The sequence below is a fragment of the Dipteris shenzhenensis genome, chromosome 1 (assembly GCF_047967505.1).
Source record: "Dipteris shenzhenensis isolate YYH24624 ecotype China chromosome 1, Dip_SZ_1.0, whole genome shotgun sequence".
Lineage (NCBI taxonomy): Eukaryota > Viridiplantae > Streptophyta > Polypodiopsida > Gleicheniales > Dipteridaceae > Dipteris > Dipteris shenzhenensis.
Genome location: NC_141596.1, coordinates 25,369,420 through 25,392,515, shown reverse-complemented (window position 1 = coordinate 25,392,515; position 23,096 = coordinate 25,369,420). Strand labels below are relative to the sequence as shown.

The window sequence follows — 23,096 nt, the reverse complement described above, 5'->3', positions numbered from 1 at the left end:
CTGCTATCCCACCATGAATAGAAAGCCAAAAGAAGAGAGTGATTTTTCTATTCCGATGGGATTTCAAGAGCCTCTGCCAAAAAAATTTCTGCAAGTCTGTAGAAATCAGATAATTCTCCCAATGAGGAGCTCTGGTGGGTCTCCAACCCCTATAGCTGAGCTGGAATTTCTTGGCATTACTGACCGTGTAACGAAAGAAGGGGATGCCTTTCTCTCGGTGCCCTTCATCTATCCACTCCCATTCCCCAGGGTCCCACTGCAAAAACTTAATTGGGACACCTCCATAGAGCCACAGCCTCCATGAGCCCAGGGCAATGAGTAGCGGGTCAGGATCCAAGTATCACTGTGAAAGAGAGCCATGCTCCATGAAGCCCACTACCTTGACTGGCTGAAACGGTACCTCTAACAATATATCATCTGTTGGCTTAGACAGCCTGCCCCCCGAAGAAACATGAAAGACTAGGGCATCCTCATGTGTTACGTAAAGCAATCACCTGCAAAGGAATGCCCGATCTGGAAAATGCCCCCATCCAGGTCGAATAAGTAATAGGCATGTCATCTGTGTCCACCCAATCCAAGGGCAAGGCTGCATCAATCTGTTGAATTCTCCCTGCACTCCCTCTGAGATTATGAACCACCTGGGCCTATCGGTCTGCAGGAAGCCTCCTGAAGGCTTTCCATGCTCCCACAGTAGATGCAGGGCCCCTCTCCCATCTAGGCCACTGCATGTAGAGAGAAGCTCCAAGTGGTCTGCCATGCTCATCAAAAATAATGTCGTTCCACATGATAGGCTGTCTTTCAATCTCTTCACGGGTGGACGAGGGAATTCTGTGAAGAGTACTCTTGAAGCTGGCCCATGCTTTCAGTATATCAACCATAAGAGGGGAAGACGGAGATCTGAGGTGGGTTGTGGTGAAAACCCATCTGGTACTGTGTATCCAATCATCTCCTGAAGTGGGTGTGCGAGACTGTATGCATTTGATAAAAAAGTCCTTCCAAGGCTCTTGTCTTGGCATAAGTCCTCTCACGACGACCTTGTAGAGTAAAGCTCTGCGCTATAGATCCGGGTCAATGATATTCAAACCCCCTTCTCTTGTAAGAAGAATCAAGGTCTCCCAAGCCACCTTGGTTGTAATATCAGTTGTGCCATCTAGACCACTCCATAAAAAATTTCGTACGGGCCTCTTGAGCTGAGTGATACAATCCCTAGAGTGGCACCAACAAGAACATACAAACCATGCTGTGGCTAGAAGAACCTGGTTAACCACCACCACTCTAGATACCAAGTCAAGTTTGGCTGAGCTCCAGAAAAGGAGCTTTCTTTTGATGCTCTCCAACACCGGGGCAAACTGTTGTGAAGGAGAGATGCCCACCTCAACTTGGCAGCCCAAATATTTGACGGAGACACCCCTCTGTGCCCAAGTAGTGAAACCAATATCATTACCCCAATCCAAGGTGTCATCATGGCAAATTAAAAAACCATTGGATTTATGCCAATTAATGTGTGCACCTGCAGTCGTGTAAAATAAATCCAAGGTTGTCTGGAACGAAGTGAGTGTCTCGGGGGAGGCATCCAAAAAAACAGCTGTGTCATGTGCCAACTCACTATCCAGGAGCTCTTCTTTCCGGCGAAGAGGAAGCCTCAGCCCATAAATATCAGCTTGAGATCTAAGGTAGATACTCATAGCTTCCGCCACAAACAGAAAAACAAAAGGGCAAGAGGACATCCCTGGCAGACTGATCTACCGATCTGAAATCTGTCCTCTCTTACCCCCCCAATAAGCACCTGGCTATGGGCTGATTTGTAGAGAGAGGATACTCCTCTAATCCATGCATCTGAAAAACCAAAGCGAGAAAGAGTACCCTCTAAAAAATCCCAGTCTACTCTGTTGTAAACTTTCTCAAAGTCCGAGAGTAGAATGGCCATTCTCTGGCGGCTCTGCATGGCCCATTCTGAGGCCTCCCAAAATGAGAAAATATTATCGAAAATACTTCTGCCATGCACAAACCCTGTCTGTGTGTCATGAATCAAATCTGGAAGAAAAACCTGTAGCCGCATACTGATGGCTTTCGCCAAAATCTTATAAAAAGTGCCCAATAGAGTGATGGGTCTCCATTGTGACACTAAATTCCTATTAACCGCTTTTGGGATGAGATGAATGAGACCATCTGTAAGTGAGTGAGGCATCTCACCAGAGTCCCACACGCCGTGCAGGGCTGATGTAATGTGATCACCAATCTGCTTCAAAAAAGTAATAAAAAAAGAAGGGGTAAGTCCATCCGAACCTGGGCACTTGCTTTTGTGAAGGGCAAGTAATGCAGTCTTGAATTCTGCATTGGTGAAAGGTGCATCAAGAGAAACATACATCTCAATCTTCACCAATACAGGGATACACTGCCAAATAACCTCTTTGGCATCATCTATGGCCTGTGTGCCCGGATCTGTAGTAAAAAGGGATGCAAAAAAATGTGAAGCTACACGCATGACGGCATCATGATTTGACTGTAAGACCCCGTCTGAGTCAACAAGCTGCGAGACACTATGTCTACTATGTCTGGGTCCATCAGTAGAGAAAAAGTGTTTGCTGACCCTGCCACCCATCTGAATCTAAAAGGATTCCCGTGCATGAAAGGCATACTCTGCTCTCTGATCCAACAATATCTGTATATGAGCCCTTGCTGTAGCAAGGCGCTCCTGAATCCAAGCATCTGTGGGCCTCTTCTGCTCTTTCCTCTGAAGGGACGCTAATTGCTGGCGTATACCAATCTTACGTCTGAGAATCTCACGTCTCCTGGAATCAGCGACTTTATGATAATAGTCACTAATTATGGATAAGGCTACAGCTACCTGAGATGGGCGGAATCAGCGACTGTATGATAATAGTCACTTATTTCGGATAAGGCTGCAGCTATCTGAGATGGGCGGACAACTCCACCCTGTATGTGAGAAAAACCCAAATCTGTAAAATATCCTCCGTGAGGCTCTTCTCTGCATAAAAGCCATCCGGAATCCTGACACTGGCAGAGCGTCCTCTCCGATGAGGCTTAAGAATCTGCAACACCACTGGAGAATGATATGAAGTGGTAACCCCAGTAGCATATAGATCCGCCTTTGTCAAGTGCCCAATCATCTACATAAAATCTGTCAATACATGCATGTATGGGCATGTGTACTCTCCTGTTCGACAAAGAGTATGGGACTGTGGCGTAACATGAAAGGCATCATCAAGCCAAGTGTGCCTGCCACTATACCGAAAGAGAAAGACATCCCAGGCTGCCCTTTCCATAGAATGAATATCACCTTGTTTGCCTCCCTTTTTGTTTGATGGCAACTCAACCATGTTGAAATCGCCACGAATGATCCAGGAATCTGCAATGGGGGCTCAAGATAGTAACTCCTTCCAAAAGGAGACTCGCTCCCCTCTGTTGTTGGGGGCATACAGATTGAGAAGACCAATCTTACGCCCTCCAATCAAAATAATGATCCATTGAGCTCTAGACGGGGAGATAATACCATGACCAGCAACCAAGGGTAAAATAGAAGGAGAGACCGAAATGCAAGTACCTCCCCTTGTGCCTATAGCAGACAACCGGAAGGTATGACCTGAAAGAAGTTTGCCAGATTTAGAGCAATCACTGGCATCCAACTTGTGTTCTTGGATAAGAAGGATATCAATAGCACCTCTAGTGACACCTGGATGAAGCTGATTCTGGATCAGCTGCCTACGACGACGGTGTGGAACTCCGCCTAGGCCCTGTATGTTCCAGGTGACTATCCTCATCGACAGGAGGATGTTGGGTGGAAAGGCTTACCCGACCTAGTAGAGGAGACCAGCTTCCCCTGGGCCGAAACACTACTATTGCGGGCAGGAAACTCAACATGTGAAAGGATCCCCACAACTGCTGAGAGGGAGGCCCTATCGGGCCTTCGGTGGTGCTACTCACCACCCCGATGGCTGTTCATTCACACTCGCCTTATCCCGACGTGAGAGAGTGATTTATTGTGTTACCTTTTAGGGCTGTGTCCGATTTGTGAACGCAGCCCGTCAGCTACAAGCTGACCTTTTGTATCTTGTTCTCGAAGTAATATAATTAGCACTGTTTTTTCGGCAAAAAAAAAAGAGAGGGAGGCCCTATCAAAAGGAATCCCAATGACCAAGACCCCTAAGGTGGAAGGCACAAACTCCTCATCATCCATAAAAGTCGTCGAGTCTGCCAGTGCTGAAAAAGAGTTCCTGAGAAGCAGGTCTGGCCGAGGAGTGCGAAGAAGACCTGTACTCGTGGAAGGAGGAGAAGGACCTGCCAGGCCTCTATCAGCAGAATTGGAGCTGGGGGCTGAGGAGGCCTGTGGCAGGGCTGAAGAGGAATCTTGAGTCCTCATCTGTGCATGCATTCCCTTGGTCGTCCTGACTGTGGCAGGAACAATCTGTGGGGAAGAAGTATTGGTAGCCCCCTCAAGATTAGAAACCAAAGTGACTGGGGTTGGTACTGGTGCATCTAAAGTTCCCTCCTGATGTGGAATTGTAGTGTCTGGGGCTGCAGCAATATCTACCTCTAGAGTTTGGATGGCGTCTGTCTGAACCGGACCAAAGGTCTCCTCTTGAGGTAAGGGAGCCGCTCTGATCGCTCTCCATCGTGGTACTGGATGTGCTGCGGGCTTTGGGCGCCCTACTACCCCTGGTGGTCCTGGGGTGCGCGAAGCAGGGCGCCCTGCTGCTCCTGGTGGTCCCGGAGTGCGTGGTACAAGGCGTTGGGAAGGTGCAGTCGGGGTAGTACGTGAAGGAGCCGCACCAGAAGACCTCTTGGGTCTTTTTCTCTTCCTTGGGCAATCTCTAGCAAAGTGCCCAAGGGTCCTGCAAATCCTGCACTGGTCCTGTCTACCTGCAATCTCGACTCTTTGTCGAAAAAGAGAGCCATCTGGGCGCTGAAGCATGATGTGGTCATCTGAGATGTTAGGGTCAGAGACAATGACCCTAACTTGAGGCACCCTGTCCGCTCTAACTGCCTCTGCCGAGGAAGAAGGCATGCCAGGAAGGGGAGGGATCTCAGTGTCCACTTCGAATGTGGCTCTGATAGTAGCAAGAAGTCGATGGTAGACTTGAGGAAGTCCAAGAAATCTAATGAACAGTGATGTGACCTAACTGTCCTTGACCGGATCGAAGTCCAAGGTGTAGGGCAAAAGAAAAATCCTCCTCGAACCCAAAGCCAGAGGATTAGCTTTGAGAACAAGGGCTGTGGACGTGTGGGAGTCGAAAACCACTTGGAAGAATCCACGTCCCAAAAGTCGAATATCCCTGAAGTGTGGGGCGAGATCTCCTTGTAATGCTGCCAGCATCCAGTCTGTGGCCTGTGATCTGGAAGGGTGTGACCCAAAGATGCGGGCGAAAAGTGATGTGGAGCCTTCTAGTTCCACATCTTTCTTGAGCTTCTGCAACTCGTCTTTTGAGAAAATGACGGTTCTCGCGGCCAGTGGAGGTGGACGAAGATTGGCTGCATGGGGATCCATTCGCCAATCGAAGTGAAAGGGTCGATTCAAACACTAAAAAAGCTCCGTCGATGAAACTGCTGCCCAGGACGCCTTGGAACATGGGCGCAGGAAGAAGGAGAACAGCAGAGGGAAGGAGAGAGAGGAAGAGGAGGAAAGGAGTCGGGGGGGGGGAGAAGGAGGAAGGCTGCGAGGGGAGGCGGAGGGGGCGGGGAGAGGAAAGGAAAGGAGGGGGCGGGTTAGGAAGGGAGGGAGGGGGCTGGCGGGGAGGGGGAGGGACGGCGGGGGAGAGGAAGGGAGGGGGCTGGTTAGGAAGGGTGGGGTGAAGGAGGGGGCGGAGGGAAAGGAGGGGGGTGGGGAGGGCAGGGACAGCAGGTGGGGGGGGGAAGAGGGGAGCGGGTGAGTGGAAAGGAGGGGGCGGGGGAGGGGGAGGGAGGGGGCGGGGGGGAGGAGAGGGGCGGGGAGGGCAGGGACAGCAGGCGGGGGTAAAGGAGGGGGCGGGGGTGGAGGAGGGGCCGGGGAAGGCAGGGGCAGCAGGCAGGGGGGGGGGGGGGGGGCAGTGAGGGGAGGGAGGGAGAGGGCAGCGAGGGGAGGGGGCAGGGAGGGGAGAGGGCAGCGAGGGAGAGGGCAGCGAGGGGGGGAGGGAGAGGAGGAGGAGGGTGAGGGAGGGGCTGACGGAGGGGGCAGAGGGGCTTCACGGGGAGGAGCAGCAGCTCCGGTCTTGGGAGCCAAGCTCAATCTTTCTCTGGCTCATCGTTCTCTCACCTTGCCTTCATGGGGGGGTGTTGGAATATACTACTGGGTAATTGAAATCCACACATCTGTGAATATTTGGATATGGTTGCATGCAGGTATGGCTCATGGGCAGTCTGCTTTACATATGCTACATGGTTCGGAGTTCTTGGATTGATTGCTGCTGGCCAATCATACGAGAACTCGAAAGCAATTCAAAAGGCCTGTGACTTTCTATTGTCAAAGCAGCTTCCATCTGGCGGATGGGGGGAAAGTTATCTTTCATGCCAAAATAAGGTAGCCCAATTTCTCAATGCTAGTTTATATGAGGTTTTCCTCTGCATCACATTACATGTTTAGCTTAGACGCAGTACCCTTTTTGAATAAGCTAACAACTCGAAAGTTATTGTTTTTCAAAATAGAGTTTTCAGTCATTGTAAATGGTGTCAGGTGATATGACTTTTTTCTGTAACCAGGTGTACACGAACCTACCAAATGACCGGCCACATATTGTCAATACGTCTTGGGCTTTGCTCACTCTCATTAGTTCAGGACAGGTAAGGGATATCTGTGGGAACAAAAGAAAAAATGGTGAATCGGAATGCATAGGTGTGCTTGTATCCTTTTTGTGTGCCCCTTTTCGTTTAAGAGGCTGAGGCTGATTGGTTGCCCAACTACTGTCTCAGCAAATTTACATGTACTCCTCTGCTTACACATATTTTCTGCACTGAATGGGCTTTTGCATCTTTGGAAGATACCTTCTTTGATGCAAAATACATACAATTAACCACAATTGAAAGATCCAGAATCTGACCTGAGCAAGTCATCAAGTATGTGAGGAAGCTAGCCAACATCATGCTAACCTATTTAATAGCAAAATGAGGCCTCCTTTGTCCTGCAGGTCTGAAGAGGTGACTGTAAAGGTTGTGATAAAAAATGCTTTTGCAGCTCTTCTTGAGGACTCCACCTTATGCTCCAATTAATCTGTTAGTCCTAAAATGCTCGGATGCAGCTAACATTTCTGTGTGCGTGAAAAGGAAGAAAGATAAAAGCAGCTGGTTGGATTTCCACCTCGGGGCTGCAACATCATTTTCCCATGGGAGAGTTTTGTGATTATCTTTGTAAAAGCAACGAGAAAGCAGTTGTCACATAATCTCAAATCCACATGAGGAAGGTAGCATCCAGGGCAGCCACCTTCAAATAATGTGGTCTATGCTGTTTATATTCACAAATCAAATGCACAAATTGGCAGTCAGAGAAGTAACAATTTCCCATTGGTCCATTTCCAGCTTTGTTCCTCTGGCAATCATTTGCTTCTGGGGGGAGCCTTTGCTATAAAGAGCCTTTGCTTCTGGGGGGAGCCTTTGCTTCTGGGGGGAGCCTGCTATTGAAACTGCTCACTTCTTGTCGATGGCAAGTTAAGACTTTGTGAGTTTTTAAGATTTGCACGTGGATTTGAAAAACTTTTTAAAAAGCCTGCATATAGTGCTGGCATAGGATGCACAACATTTTCCTAGGAAGAGAGATACTTTGATGAACATGAACATCCTACGGACCAAACAGGGCATGTATTTCCATGATTCACAGGCTACAAGATTGGGACTTCTTGGAGGGCAGCCTTCATCACTTTGGTTTTTCAGATCCATGGATCAGAGGGGTCTCAGCCTTGTACAGGGCCCACAGACAGGTGCTCATAGGAGGGTTAGGGGAGACATACTTCAGACTTCCAAATCAGTCCGTCAGGGGTGCCCTCTTTCCCCTTTTCTTTTCCTCTTTGTGGCTGAGGCTATGAATATTTTTCTTAGGTCTCGAGCTGACATTCTTGGGCTTAGTCTTCAGACTTTCACTGAGATGGGAAGAGGACCTCGTGGATTACGAGTTAGCAAATGACATTGCTATCTTCGTGGAGGCCTCTCCTTAGACTCACTTCCTTCAGGACAGCTTTGGATTTGTTTTGTACTGCAGTAGGTGCTCACATCAATTGGAACAATGACAATGGCTTTTGGATCTGTGACGATGACACTCCAGATTGGGGGGCTGATTTGGATTTCACATGGATTCAGAGGGATGTGTCAGTCAGATACCTAGGATGCTAGGTCAGTTTGGGTATCTCTTCATCGCATCACTTTGCTCCTGTGTTGGAGAGCATTAGGAGGAAACTCTGTGTTGGAGAGCATTAGGAAGAAACTCCTTTTCTGGAGTTCAGCTAGATTGGACCTTGCCTCCAGAGTGGTGGTTGTCAGCTCATAAGGCCTATTATGAGTTTTTTATGGAGTGGGCTAGATGGCACTACCGGCACTATTGCAAGAGTAGCTTGGAATACCTTGAGCATCCAGAGCTTGCCAAGCGAAATTGCACCTGATCCAGGAGCCTATTGCAGATTACGATTTGCTTTCCAGGCTGTCTAGGCTCTTCAGGGAACTTGCAATTTGATTTTGGGGAGCTTCTAGGTGTTGCTGCTGCTTTTGGTAACTTTCCAGGCGTGGGTGTTCTCTTCTAAGCTGCTTTTGGGGTTGTGCCAGAGCAGAATCAGCTTTTCTTTGCAGGATCTAGGGTTTTTCAGCCCCTGTGGCCTATCTTCTGTGGATATTGGGTAGAAGAAGGCTTGCTTTTTGCTTGCTTTTGTCATTCCCTGATTGGTTGCTGGCTAGTTATTGCATTTGGGTTTCTTTTATCGCAAAGAAAGGTTGATTTGTGCTATTGGGCAGTTTCCACAGAGGCTATAGATTGAGGCAACCTGTTTTGGAAGTACTGTGTTGATTGATTGCACGAGAGTTTGGCTGTTGAGGGCTTGTCTTGTAGTTGTTCAGCCCTGTCTGGCTGGTTGGGTACTTGGTTGTGCATTGCAGGTGTGGCACAGATGCTTTTGGGCCTCTGTTGCATGCTTGGTTAGCTGAGGACACAGGGTTGTCTAGTATTTCACCATTTGGAGTCGAGCAAGGAATTACAGGGTGGGCTAGACTGGGAGTTTGTGGGCGTTGGTTTGCCTGTGGTGCAGCTTTCCAGAGACCTTTGAAATCAACGGCTTGGCTTCAGATGAATGTTAAATAAATACCGCAAGGGGTGCCAATGTTTGGGGCCAATCGGTGTCCTTGTATCTGAGTAGAAGTGCTCTAGCTCCCTTGTGATTTAATTTGTGGTGCATAATTATTTGCCAATTTACTGTGTATGCTGTAATTAATTCGATCCTACCACCCTTTACGTTGTTAAGGCTGGTTTTAGTGGTTCCATTTCTGGGATCCACCTAACTTCTTCAAGAGGGGAGCCTATAGTTGGCTTGGTGCAAGTCCAACAGACTAGGCGAAGAGGATAGCATACTATTCAGTAAATATGTCTCTCAGGGAGAGATCTCTGAGTCTTACTGGAGAGGAAGAGGAAGAGCGGATGTCTCAATCTCATGATGATGATGAGGGTCCAAGAGAGGAGTCCCAGTATGTTGCTGAGCATCAAGATGATCGGATGTGGATTTATTCAGGGCAGTGCATCCGAAGAAAAGGAAGCCGGATGATGGGGATAGGGATAGGGATGTTGAAGCTAACAAGAGACCACATGTCAGCTTTCAGGATCAGCCCTCTCAAAACCTCTATGGTCTGCAGCAGTCTAATGCTACTCCGAGGCCAACTCAAGGTAATAATTTTCAGTCCATGGTTTTCGGACAGCAAGGAATTATGGCGAACCCGGTGCAACCAGGTTATTTTGGGGCTGGTTTAGTTTTTCAGGCCATGGTCAGTCCACAAGCCCAATTTCCAGGTATGCCTGCTAGTCAAACAGTTGGAAATCAGCCTAGTTTACAGCCCATGGGACAGAATATGATGTATGCAAATGTTGGAGCAGTCCCAGGGATGCAAACAGGTATGCCCAATGCAGCAGCATGTAACCTTGGTTTGGGAAATATGGGTGCTGGTCTGAATAATACAGCTTTTCCCAATGATGGTGGTGTGGGAGATAGAGAGAGTGCTGGTGTCCCTTTTGCCCAGGCACCTGTATATGATAATTTGGCACCTCAAGGGAAGTTGAAAGACTTTAAAGAGGCTGGTGCAGCAGTAAAATTTGAGACATTTAGTGGAGTGCAGGATACCTGCAATCTCGACTCTCTGTCGAAAGAGAGAGCCATTTGGGGGCTGAAGCATGATGTGGTCATCTGAGATGTTAGGGTCAGAGACAATGACCCTAACTCGAGGCACTCCGTCCGCTCTGACTGCCTTTGCCGAGGAAGAAGGCATGCCAGGAAGGGGAGGGATCTCAGTGTCCACTCCGAATGTGGCTCCGATAGTAGCAAGAAGTCGATGGTAGACATGAGGAAGTCCAGGAAATCTAATGAACAATGATGTGACCTAACTGTCCTCCTCGACCGGATCGAAGCCCAATGGGGCAAAAGAAAAATCCTCCCCGACGCCAAAGGATTAGCTTTGACAACAAGGGATGTGGACTCGTGCGAGTCAAAAACCACTTGGAAGAATCCACGTCCCAAAAGTCGAACATCTCTGAGGTGTGGGGCGAGATCTCCTAGTAGCGCCACCAGCATCCAGTCTCTAGCCAAAGATGTGGGCAAAAAGGTGATGTGAAGCTCTCTAGCTCCACATCTTTCTTGAGCTGCTGCAACTCGTCTTCTGAAAAAATGATAGTTCTTGCGGCCGGTGGAACTGGACGAAGATTGGCTGAGTGGGGATCCATTCGCCAATTGATGTGAAGAGGCCGATTCAAACACTGAAAAAATTCCATCCGTGAACTACTGCCCAGGACGCCCTGGAACGCGGGCGTTGGAGGAAGGAGAACAAGAGAGGGTAGGAGAGAGGGGAAGAGGAGGAGAGGAGGCAGCAGCGGGGGGGGAGGAGGGGGGCGGGGGAGAGGAGGCCGAGGGGAGCTGCGGGTTATGAAGGGAGGGGGGGGGGGAGGGGGTTGGCTACGAGGGAGAGGGTGGGCGGGGGAGAGGAAAGGAGGGGGCGGGGCGCGGGTGGGAGAGCGGGCGAGGGAGCTGGCAAGAGGGAGAGGGAAGGTGGGTAAGGGGAGAGGGTGGGCAGGGGAGAAGGAGGGAGGGGGCAGGGGTGGAGGAGAGGGAGGGCGGGGAGGAGGAAGGGGAGCGGGAGGGTGAGAGAGGGGGGGGGGGGGGGAAGCAGAGCTCACGGGGAGAGGAGCAGCGAGGGCTAATTTGAAATTCAAAGATGCATACCACAGATTTCAAAGCCAAGGAGACCCGTGCTTTGTAGATTTTCAAAAGGCCTTTGACACAATTCAACGAGTTTGTACAATTAGGAGACTTCAAGAGATGAAGATTCCACGAGTCATGATTTGAGGGGTGAGGAGTCTATATGAGTCAGATAGAGAGAGTACGCGACCCTAGAGGTCGGTCGACTAAACAGAGACTACGATTGGAGCGAAACGGTTCTCACCTACCCTCTTTGGGCTCTCCATTGATGAGATCACGAGATTCATTGACCGCTTGGGAGGTGGGGGATCATTGCTACTTGATTTATTGATACAAATATTGCTCTATGCAGATGATATAGTCCTTATATCCTCCTCAGTCGTAGGCCTACAGAACATCTCGAGGCCCTAGAGGTGTTTTACAAGGAGAGAGACTTGATAGTCAATCTTGGCAAGACCAAGCCGTTGAGAGTTCACTCCCCCAGAATGGTACATGTGACCATGAGAATTCAAATGATTCGGAGTAAGCCTTCGGTTCCGCGGCAGTGTTTGCCCCATGACACGCCTCAAATTGATGCTATCTTCTAAACGGTGACATTTCTCCATAGGGTCTGAAACCTTAACCAAACCTCAAACCCGACTTTCAAAACAAATCCCGGCTCTTTGGCTAATTCACACTTCAGAAAGTGATGATGGGTGGCTAGAGATCAAATCGCAGCATCAAGAACCCATCTGTAGCACTCTGGAACAAATGGCACTTGAAGGAATTCTTTATCAAGTGGCTGGGAATCTCGTACAGCACATGTGCTTCCACTCACATTTCCACGACCCTCGGACCAAGGCCCTCCTGTTTGACTCCTTGGTCCGACCAACGGGGATGTATTGTTGGGGGCCAAATCTCTCATATACAAAATGGGCTCCTGTGGAGCGCCTACAGGTTCTCATGCTCTCACGGACAATTCGCAATAAGCCGTTGGTTCCTCGTCAGATCATCCAGGCTGAGTTTGGGACATCTCCATTTCAGTTTGATGCAGCATTCCAGCTCATCACTTATCTATATCGGGTCAGCGGATACACGGACTGCAAATCTGGACGTCACAGACCACCATGGCTAGCATTGTACTCCTCTATGTCCCTAGCGGCTGCAGGTGACCAGAGATGCTGGTATGCACACACAAGCATGTGGTTCGAGCGACTAGGGCTCCACATGGATAGACTTCCTCCCTTCCAATATAGCATTGACGCGCCATTTCTCCACTCACGTACCACGAGGTTAGCCAGGTCATACGTGAGGATCTTCTACAGCTACACACATTCCGGACCTAGTTGAAACCGAGTGAGCTCCTAGTGAAGCTGAGCTTCTACAGAGTTCATTGCCTACACATTTCAAAGGAGGGCTTTATCAACCCTCCATGATATACGTGGATTCACCTACCCCATTCACTAAGGATCTCTATTGGGCAGTTCTAGGTCTCTTTACATAGACTTTGCATTGGGAGTGACAGGGCAGAGGGATTTACCCAGGGAGAGGCACATATGTACCTTGTGTGACCTATAGGAAATTGAGTCAGAGGAGCATTTCATTTTCAGATGCCCAGTGTACTATGAGATTCGAGGCCGTTCCTATTGTCTGTTTAGAGATAGCTCTGGGCTGTTATCCAGCTTCCTCACAATTTTAGACCAGATATGCTTGGCCGCCTTCATTCACAAGGCAAATAGACACCGAGAGCGCCTACTTAGATCACAGAGACAGGAGTGGAGCACTCTGGTAGACTCTCCTCAAAGTATGATCACTGAGTTTTTCCATCCATACCATACCAATCCTCACCCACAGGCCTTCGGTACGGTAGTGACCCAAAGCTAGCGACATGACAAATCCGACAAACGATGGATGCATAGATTACATTTGGGGACATCCCTTCCTTGTTCAGAGTTGGAGCGCGACCGACAGGGGTTACCGTAGCCCTTGTCAGACGCAAAGCCAACAGCACAAGACCGCGTCCACACACAGCTGACAGCATTCTATCTCTGACTTCATGCTACCACTCCCCCATCGTCCTGACGGGGGAGGGGAGGGGTGGCTGTAGCCGTGATACTGGATCAGTTTTCACTTCGTACTCTGATGGCATATGATTTGACATGATGATAGTGCTGATGTAGATGATCATCCCGATATTGATGTTTATTATGGTATCAGTGATGTTATTATGACTGTAGCATTTAGCATTTAGCATGGGTGTTGATGCTCATTTAGCAGCTCCACCCTTCAGCTTGTTTGTATCAAGTTTCTCATAGTCTCATAGACCCATCGGTCTTCCAAAGACTTTAATAAACTCTCTCTCTCTCTCTCTCTCATTCATACACCAGCAGTCTAGAACTGCAACGGCACCTATCATCACAACCACGATAATCCAACCACGATAATTGTCTCATGTGTACACCAGGATAGATTTCATTTGATACACGAATGTCTATGCACGGATATATATATATATATATATATATCTGTGTGTGTGTGTGTGTGTACTGTAGCCTGGCAACATCAACATCTTCCCTCAGATTGGAAGCATGGTTTGGTTAAGCTTGTGCCCAAAAAACCTCTATGTGAGACAATGGATGATTGGAGGCCCATCACTTTGATGCCGGTTATACATAAACTTACTGCTAAAGTGTTGGTACATCGGATAAAGGATATCCTTCATGATGGACTTCATCCCAGGCAATATGGTTTTGTTCCAAGAAGGCATATACATGACAATATCTCTAATACTCTCATCGCAATGGAATATGCAAAATATACAGCTCAAGATGTTTTGGTCATGCAGGTGGATGTGGCAAAGGCATTTGATACGGTACAATGGGATTATGTCTCTCAAATCATGTTTAAACTTGGTTTTGGGCCAAAGCTAGTTAATGTCATATATTGGCTTTACTCAGATTCCACTGCTCAATGCTTTATAGGGAATCATTTGTCTGAGTCTTGGACTCTGGAACGATCAGTTCGACAGGGATGCCCTCTCAGTGCTTTGCTCTATGCCATTACTTCACATCCTTTGCTTCTTTATATGGATCATCTGGTTGATACTGGACAGTTAGTGGGGCTTCAGATTTCTGGTTCATGGCCTTTCATTGCACAGGCTTATGCAAATGATTCATTCTTCATGCCAAAGAACAGTCCTTTGGAGCTTCGCCTATTGATGGATACCCTTTCAGATTTTGGGTTGGCAGCTGGTCTTAAAATTAATTTTCAGAAATCAAAACTCTTGACTTGCATGCTAACAAGATACCACATGTCAGCTTTCAGGATCAGCCCTCTCAAAACCTCTATGGTCTGCAGCAGTCTAATGCTACTCCGGGGCCAACTCAAGGTAATAATTTTCAGTCCATGGTTTTCGGACAGCAAGGAATTATGGCAAACCCGGTGCAACCAGGTTATTTTGGTGGTGGTTTAGTTTTTCAGGCCATGGTCAGTCCACAAGCCCAATTTCCAGGTATGCCTGCTAGTCAAACAGTTGGATTTCAGCCTAGTTTACAGTCCATGGGACAGAATATGATGTATGCAAATGTTGGAGCATCCCCAGGGATGCAAACAGGTATGCCCAATGCAGCAGCATGTAACCTTGGTTTGGGAAATATGGGTGCTGGTCTGAATAATACAGCTTTTCCCAATGCTGGTGGTGTGGGAGATAGAGAGAGTGCTGGTGTCCCTTTTGCCCAGGCACCTGTATACGATAATTTGGCACCTCAAGAGAAGTTGAAAGACTTTAAAGAGGCTGGTGCAGCAGTAAAATTTGAGACATTTAGTGGAGTGCAGGATAAACTTAAGGCCTTGACCTTTGTGCAGCATTTTGATGTAGCCTATACAGGAGGGAAGTTCATAGAGTCATCTAAAATATGCTGGACTGCAAGTTTCTAAAGGGGAATGCACTTCAGTGGTGGACCACTATGCTTATGCAAAAGACCACACCAAACACGTGGGTAGGTTTCAAACAAGTGTTTTCAGCTACATGGCTTACCACGACTTTTGAGGTGGATATCATGACTGCTTGGCATGAGCTGAATTCCAATAATTGCTGTAATTTAGAGGAGTATAACATTAAGTTTTTGGGGGCCTTGTTGCGTGTTAGCTCCTATCGGATTGTTCCTTTTGTTAAGCAGGCTGAGAAATACTGCTGCCGGTTGCCTAAGGAGTTGAGAGACTACTGCACGAAGACTAAAGTCTCTAATATGTCTTCGCTCATTGAGAATGATAGCACGGCATATGCTTTGATGCAAGGGAAGACTTCTGGGTTCAAAGGTGGACAGAAGCAGGAATCTAAGAAGGATGACACAGATAAGAGATCTGGGTTTCGATTTTCCAAAATAGGGAAGAAGGCTAATCGTCAGAATGCTGCGTTTGTTGTAGGGAGGCAACAAAAAATAAAAAGGCAGCTGCATATTTGAGTCTAGAGGAGCAAAAAACTCTCTATGAAGAAAAGAGATGTTTTAAATGCAAAGAACCATGTTAGATGTCTCGGGATTGCCCAAAGTGGAATGAGGAGAAGGCTAATGCAGGCGAAGGTGATCAGAAGGGGAAGAAACAGAAGACCATGGCTGGCTTCATGCCTAATGTGATCAGTGAACAGCCCCAGGGTGAGAAAACTGAGCTATGCAGAGCTTGGGGTAAGGTTCGGGATCAAACAGCCCTTATTTTCTTTGATCCAAGTGCAAAGGCCAATTTTATTTCTCCAAAGATGGCAATGAGATTGGGCATTCAAGCGGAGGAGATGGGACCGAGCTATGAAGCCGGTATGGCTAACCCGGAGTTCACTACTCCTGTCACACCTATCATAGGGAAGTTGTGCTTGCATATTTAGTCTTTCGTGGACAACGAATACTTTTATATTATACCCCTTGCAGGTTGTGACGTTTTGTTGCGTATTCCATGGATGCATCGCTGGGATGCGATGATAGAAGCCAAGAAGAGAAAAATTACAGTTTCACATAAGGGGAAGACCCATGTATTTGATGCAAAATTAAAAGGAAAGTCTGTCCCAGTTGTAACGGCTTGTGCCATTAATTCTGTAATGAAAAGCCATATTTCCGCGTACATGGTTTTTGCTAGAGATATACCCCTTGTAAATGAAGAGCATACTATTTCCTGTTTGGAAAAGCAAAGGGCTGTTTTCAAACTGAATTTTCAGATTGCTTTTCTGATGAGCTGCCTAGTGAGCTTCCACCAGAAAGGTCGGAGGACCATGGGATTGACATCATACCTGGCAGTAGTCCACCCAACAAACCACCTTACAAAGTTATTGCGATGCAGTAGGAGGAGATCATGGGCAAGGTAAATGAACATTTGGAGAAGGGGCTGATTCAGCCTAGTTCATCGCCTTATTGCTCTCCAGTTTTGTTGATTTAGAAGAAGGATGGTTCTTGGCGTATGTGTATTGATTACCGTGCCTTGAATAAGATCACCATTAAGAATCGCTTCCCTATACTCAGGATAGATGATATCCTGGATAGGTTGAAGGGGGGAGCTGTTTTCAGCCACATTGATTTGAAAAGTGGGTATCATCAGGTTTGCATACGTCGAGAAGATGTGCATAAGACGGCGTTCATGACTTCTTTTGGGTTGTATGAGTTTTTGGTTATGCCTTTTGGACTCACTAATGTCCCTGCCACCTTCAATCGCATGATGGACAGGATCTTTCGAGACCACAAAGCCTTCGTAGGTTCATTCTTTGATGACATGATTGTGTTTTTGAAAGATGAGAAGGAGCATCGGGAGCATCTCGCGGTTGTGTTCGTTGAGCTTAGGAAGCAGAGGCTATTCATAAACCCCAAAAAGAGTAGTTTTCCATGGCTGAGATTCATTTTTTGGAGCATATTGTTTCCAAGGATGGGGTTCGTATAAAAACCAGCTAAAGTGGAAGCAATATGGAGTTGGCCACAACCAAAGAATTTGCATGAGGTACGTAGTTTCTTGGGTTTGTGTTTCTAGTACCGTCATGTTATCCGTCACTTTGCAGAAATTGCAGTTCCTATGCATGCACTTTCCAAGAAGGAAAGGCCTTTTCAGCGGACACAAGTGGAGAATGACTCTTTTGAGGAGCTGAAGCGCAAGCTTGCAACAGATCCGGTGCTAATTTTTCCTGACTTGAGGAAGTCTTTTCATGTGCATGCGGATGCTTGTGGTAAAAATGGTATTGGAGCTGTCCTCACACATGATAGGCATCCTGTAGCTTATGAGAGTCGCATTTTACAGCTAGCTGAGTTACATTTACAGATTTATGAGAAGGAGATGTTGGCTGTACTTCATGCTTTATCCACTTGGAAACATTATCTATTGGGAGCTGATTTTACAGTTCAAACGGATCTAGGGCCTCTATGATTGGTGTGCTAGCCACTTGGTTATGATGCATCTTATGTGCAATGTATTTTGTATTTGTTACCATGGTTCTACATATACATATTCATTGTTGGTTGACATGTTGGCGGCATTGGTACGCTGTCCTTTCAGGTTTGGTTAGTCTGTTGGGTCGCTCCCATTTCAGACTTGGTTGATCTGTTGGCGGCATTGTTGGCTGTCTTTCAGATTTGGTTATTTCGCTATTTTTCTATTTCAGTTTTGGTTATTTCGCTTGCTTTTGATTATTCCATTGCTATTATTTCTTTTTCAGGCAATCAAGGACGTTTGCCTCCTTTCAAGAGGGGGGTCTATCACGAGGATGTGAAATTATGAGACTTTTGATTTGTGACTGCCATAATTTGCGTGCAATTTCCTTGAGACTCTGAGGCACGAGGGTCCGGCCATGGGGCGGGACTTGGGGAATTAAAATTTTCTAGTGGACCCTTGGGAATTGTCAATGTGCGCCCAGTTACTAGGCAATTAATTGCTCGGGCCAAAGTGTGCAGCAGGGGGGCAAAAGGAGTAGTGCATTAAAATTTCCTAATTTTAGCACAGGACTCCAAAAAGAGCAGAGCGCCTTGTTATTGGGGGTAGAAGGCCAAAATCAGTTCCAGAGGAGCCAGATGATCAGTTGCGATCTGCTAGAGCCTGCCAAGTGCTGCCAAAGCCAAATCGACATCTGCCAGGAGCATTTAGAGCCTGCCAGGGGAAATTGCCATCAGCCAAGGCCAGTTCCAGTGCATCCAGAGTCTGCCAAGAGAAATCGCACTTGATCCAGGAGCCTGTTGCAGATTGCAATTTGCTTTCCAGGATGTCCAGGCTCTGCAGGGAACTTGCGATTTGATCCTGGGGAGCTTCTAGGTCTTGCTGACTTTCCAAGCGTGGGTGTTCTCTTCTAAGCTGCTTTTGGGGCTGTGCCAGAGCAGAATCAACTTTTCTCTGCAAGATCTAGGGTTTCCCAGCCTTGTTGACCTATCTTTTGTGGATACTGGGTAGAAGAAGGCTTGCTTTTTGCCTGCTTTTGCCGTTCCTTGATTGGTTGCTGGCTAGTTATTGTTGGGTTTCTTTTCTCGCAAAGAAAGGTTGATTTATGTTGTTCGGCAGTGGCCAGAGAGGCTATAGATTGAGGCAACCTGTTTGAAAGTGCTATGTTGATTGATTGCACGAGAGTTTGGTTGTTAAGGGCTTGTCTTGCAGTTGTTCAGCCGTGTCTGTCTAGTTGGGCACTTGGTTGTGCATTGCAGGTGTGGCACAGACAGCGTATGCTTTTGGGGCCTCTGTTGCATGCTTTGGTTAGCTGAGGACACAGGGTTGTCTAGTATTTCACCATTTGGAGTAGAGCAAGGAATTACGGGGTGGGTTGGATGAGGAGTCTGCGGGCATTGGTTTGCATGTGGTGCAGCTTCCCAGAGACCTTTGTAATCAGGTGCTTGGCTTCAAATGAATGTTAAATAAATACCGCAAGGGGCGCCAACGTTTGGGGCCAATCGATGTCCTTGTATCTGAGTAGGAGCGCTCTATCCCTTGTGATTTAATCCGTGGTGCATAATTATTTGCCAATTTACTGTGTATGCTGTAATTAAGTGGATCCTACCACCCTTTACTTTGTTAAGGCTGGTTTCAAGAGTCCGCTTAAAGTTTCTTCAGTGGGACCCCAGAGAGTGGGAATGGATTGTTGCAGGGAACCAAGAGAAGGTCCTTCCTTTTTTTGGTTACACGGTCAGTAACGCTCGGCAATTTCAGATCAGCTAGAGAGGTTGGAGACCTTCCAAGGCCCCTCATTGGGAGAGTTATTAGGTTTCTGCTGATTTGTAGGGGGTCTTTTGGCGGAGGCTTTGGAGATCCCCAAGAAATAGAAAGGTCACTCTATTTTTTTGACTTTCTATTCATGGAGGGATTGTAGTGAACATGTGGAGGTCTAGATTTGGGGCAGACCCCACTTGTCCTAGTTGCTCGTCTGCTGCTGAGTCGATTCATCATTGTCTTCATTGTTGTCTATGGGACTACAGGCATAGAAGAGCCATTTGGATGGGAATTGCCAGGGTCCTCTATACTTTTGCTCCTTCTTGTTTCTTCATGACATGGGGATTAGTGGCTTGGCTCTCCCTGTCAGGCCTTAGAACTTCTTTGAGTGGCAGGATGCTTCTTGGGCCATTTCGATTTGACGTCACTTAGTCAAAACTTGCTCTCTGGAGGATGTGCCAATCTCCCGCTATAGACCAGTATATGCTGATGGGGATACTGCTTGGAAGATATTGGCTAGCATCACTGCTTAGCAGATTTGGAGGGCCAGATGCACAGAGGCCTTAGACGGATCTCAATTCCATCCCTCGCACACCTTGGCCAGTATTTGGGCTGACACCATTCACACACTGATGGCCTCAGCCAAGAGGGTTATATTCCTTAGGGAATTGAGGGCTTCCCCCTTTTTCTTAGAGACTACAGCAGGGTTGAGGTGGCACTTTCAGCCTCAACCTTGGTTTCTTTCCAACTCATTTTTTGAGTTTTCTGTTCCCTATTTTAGGGGGGTTTCCTCACGTACAACATGATGTATTTTCGCTGTGAGCTTGCTCACGCGGGTATTTTTCATACTTAATAGAAGTCTTTTTCAAGGAGAGAGAGAGAGAGAAAAAAAAAGACTTTTCATGTCACTTGCAAGATTTTAGTGGTGTAATCCTAGGCAGCTAGCACATTTAGTAACTTCAATTGGATCTGTTTTGTGATTCTTCATGGGGGGATTTGGCAAATGAGCTATGTTCAATTTCGCTTAATTCCACAGGGCTAGCTCTTGATGTCAAGTTTTTTTCTTCCCTTTGGAGGAGCGAACTCAGATGAGCATCATGACTTGTTTTCGGAAATATGTGAAAACTGCTCATCTTGATTTACAGGCACATAAATGTATAAATTTCCTTACATGCAGTTAAGAGGACATTAGAGCAGTAATCTTGTTTTTTGCCCTTGATTTTGCCCAAATCTTAGATTTGAATTCAACACAATTGAATGTAGCCAAATGATATAAGAAAGACACTGGGACATTGTAGTTTTTGCTTATTCTGTTCAAACAGTGACTAATGATCCTAGCTGACGTGAAGCACAAATTTCGTCTTTTGTGTTTAAGTTAAGCCAGTAACATACTTTTTGGAGTATTGCAAGATTTTTCTGGAATTTTGAATTGTGATATTGCTGTGGTTTTGTTGAATGCTTCAGTGATAGAACAGGTAAGAGCAAACCATTTTTAGTCCCTATGTTCAGGATTTTCAAAATAAGGAAGGAAGTGTGTCCTATGTGTTGCATGCTTTAATTACGTTTATCTAAAATATGACCTTAAATGCGAATTGGGGTTGGAAATACGTGTTCAATGGTATACTATATTCTAGTTGTACGGTGCCTTAATCAATAGAATTGATCCAAATCATGGTAGAAGTACTTACAATTCAAAGTGTGAAGCTTGGACCTGATAGCCTGATGGTTTGGATGTGCCAGGCCCAGCGAGATCCTGTACCGCTTCACAGAGCAGCCTTGGTTTTGGTGAATTCTCAGCTTCATGATGGGGACTATCCGCAAGAGGTATATTGGGTTGGATTTGCAATATTTTGTGTAATAGTGAACTAGGCCATGTATAGTAATCAGTTCTCCTTAGGATGTCATTATGGATAAGTACTTGCATATTTCACCTCAAGTTTTGAACTGCTTTGAATATCTGGCGGCAGGAAATTATGGGTGTTTTCAACAGAAATTGCACTATCTCGTACTCAGCTTATCGAAATATATTTCCTATCTGGGCACTTGGTGAGTACAAGAGGAAAGTCTTGAGTTACAAAATCTGAGCACTCTTGCTCTTAGTACTATGATGGTGATTTATTGTTATAGCAGGAGCCCTGTTTAATTATGCAAAGTGGTTCAAAAATGCTTGTCGACTGTCTGATGAGCCATGTGTGGAATCACAAGAATGGAATATTCCGTTTTTATGATGCTTTGTACATGCTGTTCCTTCGTAAAGTTGGAAGTTAAGTAATTGCTTTTGATCCAAGGTTCAAAAATATGAACAACAAGGGCACGGTATTACATTTGTTGTAAATTGTCGTAATGTTTACATGGATCATGATTCAGGGCCAGTATATTTCGTTTTGTTTACATGACACATGGACAACAAATAGCAAAAGTGATGGCTTAGTGATCAGATGCAGATGAAGGTTTTAGATCCATGAGTTTGCAGCTTTAATAAGATAGTCATGATGATGACAACAGTATTATTATCCAATGGAGGCAGAATATGGCCTATGGTACGTGAAAGTTTTGTTACAGGAGACGCAGTACATGTAATAGAGATGACCCTAAGGATTCTTATCCCTTGTACAATTTCCTGCTCTCTTGATCTCAAAACAGTCACAGATACTCTTTTTGGAGGTAATCACGCCTGCCCCTCCTGTAGAACGTTGTGTCTCACACCTCAGGCATTGGGACCTTGTCTGGGCGTTCTCTGTCTTCAGGTAGGGGTTCTAGCAAAAAGGGCAGTGCCCTAGAATCTTTGGTTATGAGCATATTTGGTGGATATTGCATCTTTACTACCAAAAGTATGTTCAATGGGTTATCCTCTCTCAAGAGTCTATGAGTTGCCATAATATGCAACCTCTTAGCCAGTGGAAGGGAGTCAGCTCCCCATTGCCAAGATCTGTTCTTTTGACTGTTTTTTGAGTCAGAGAACCAATTTGGGGGAGTTTGTAAGAACAGACTTAGGTTTTCCGTACAAAGCTGGGGAAGAAACACTTGTGGATTTTCTCTAGTTGATTCTTGGTGTCCTCTAAAATAAGGCCTCCCCAAATCTAAGCCCCATATAGTATAAATGGTGTCATGAGGCTGTCATATGCCATGAAAAAAGACGATTATTTTGGTGGTGTTCTAAAAACCTAGCCCCTGGAGTATTAAACGGGTTCACTGTCCTTTCTATGACCATTGCAAAAGAGCATCTTGACATGGAAAATACCTGTCAATTCAAAGCTTTTAATCTCAAAGTTTTATACCTTAATTACCTACTCCAAATGCAGAAATTGTAAGTTTGCGTAATTGCGTTTTCTACGGTCTTAATGATTTTACAATGTCAGCCTATCCTCCCTCTAGTTCTCCAATCTTCTAATCCAAAATCAGTTTGAGCAACCAAATACAAGTGGATGAATGCTCTGAAAATTTGAGCCACACGAAGGCACAAATAATATACAAGTCAGAAACGAATCATGTTCTTTCATATGAGTATAGGTTTATATTTCTATACTAGTGAATCTAATCACCATAGATGAACGTTCACATGCATTCCTATTTTATTATCCTTTCAATATCTTTAAAGCT

General features: G+C 46.4%; 1 protein-coding gene across 1 annotated transcript in view; it reads left to right on the top strand.

Annotated features, from left to right (window-relative positions):
- Positions 1 to 21,818, top strand: part of CAS1 (cycloartenol synthase 1) — a 139,502-nt gene extending 117,684 nt beyond the window's left edge. The window contains exons 15-18 of the mRNA XM_087373571.1: positions 6,337 to 6,514; positions 6,694 to 6,774; positions 21,237 to 21,320; positions 21,464 to 21,818. Of these exons, the coding sequence (XP_087229697.1) occupies positions 6,337 to 6,514; positions 6,694 to 6,774; positions 21,237 to 21,320; positions 21,464 to 21,580 (460 nt within the window). The 3' untranslated portion in view covers positions 21,581 to 21,818. The remainder of the gene's footprint in view (positions 1 to 6,336; positions 6,515 to 6,693; positions 6,775 to 21,236; positions 21,321 to 21,463) is intronic.
- The last annotated feature ends 1,278 nt before the right edge of the window (positions 21,819 to 23,096 follow it).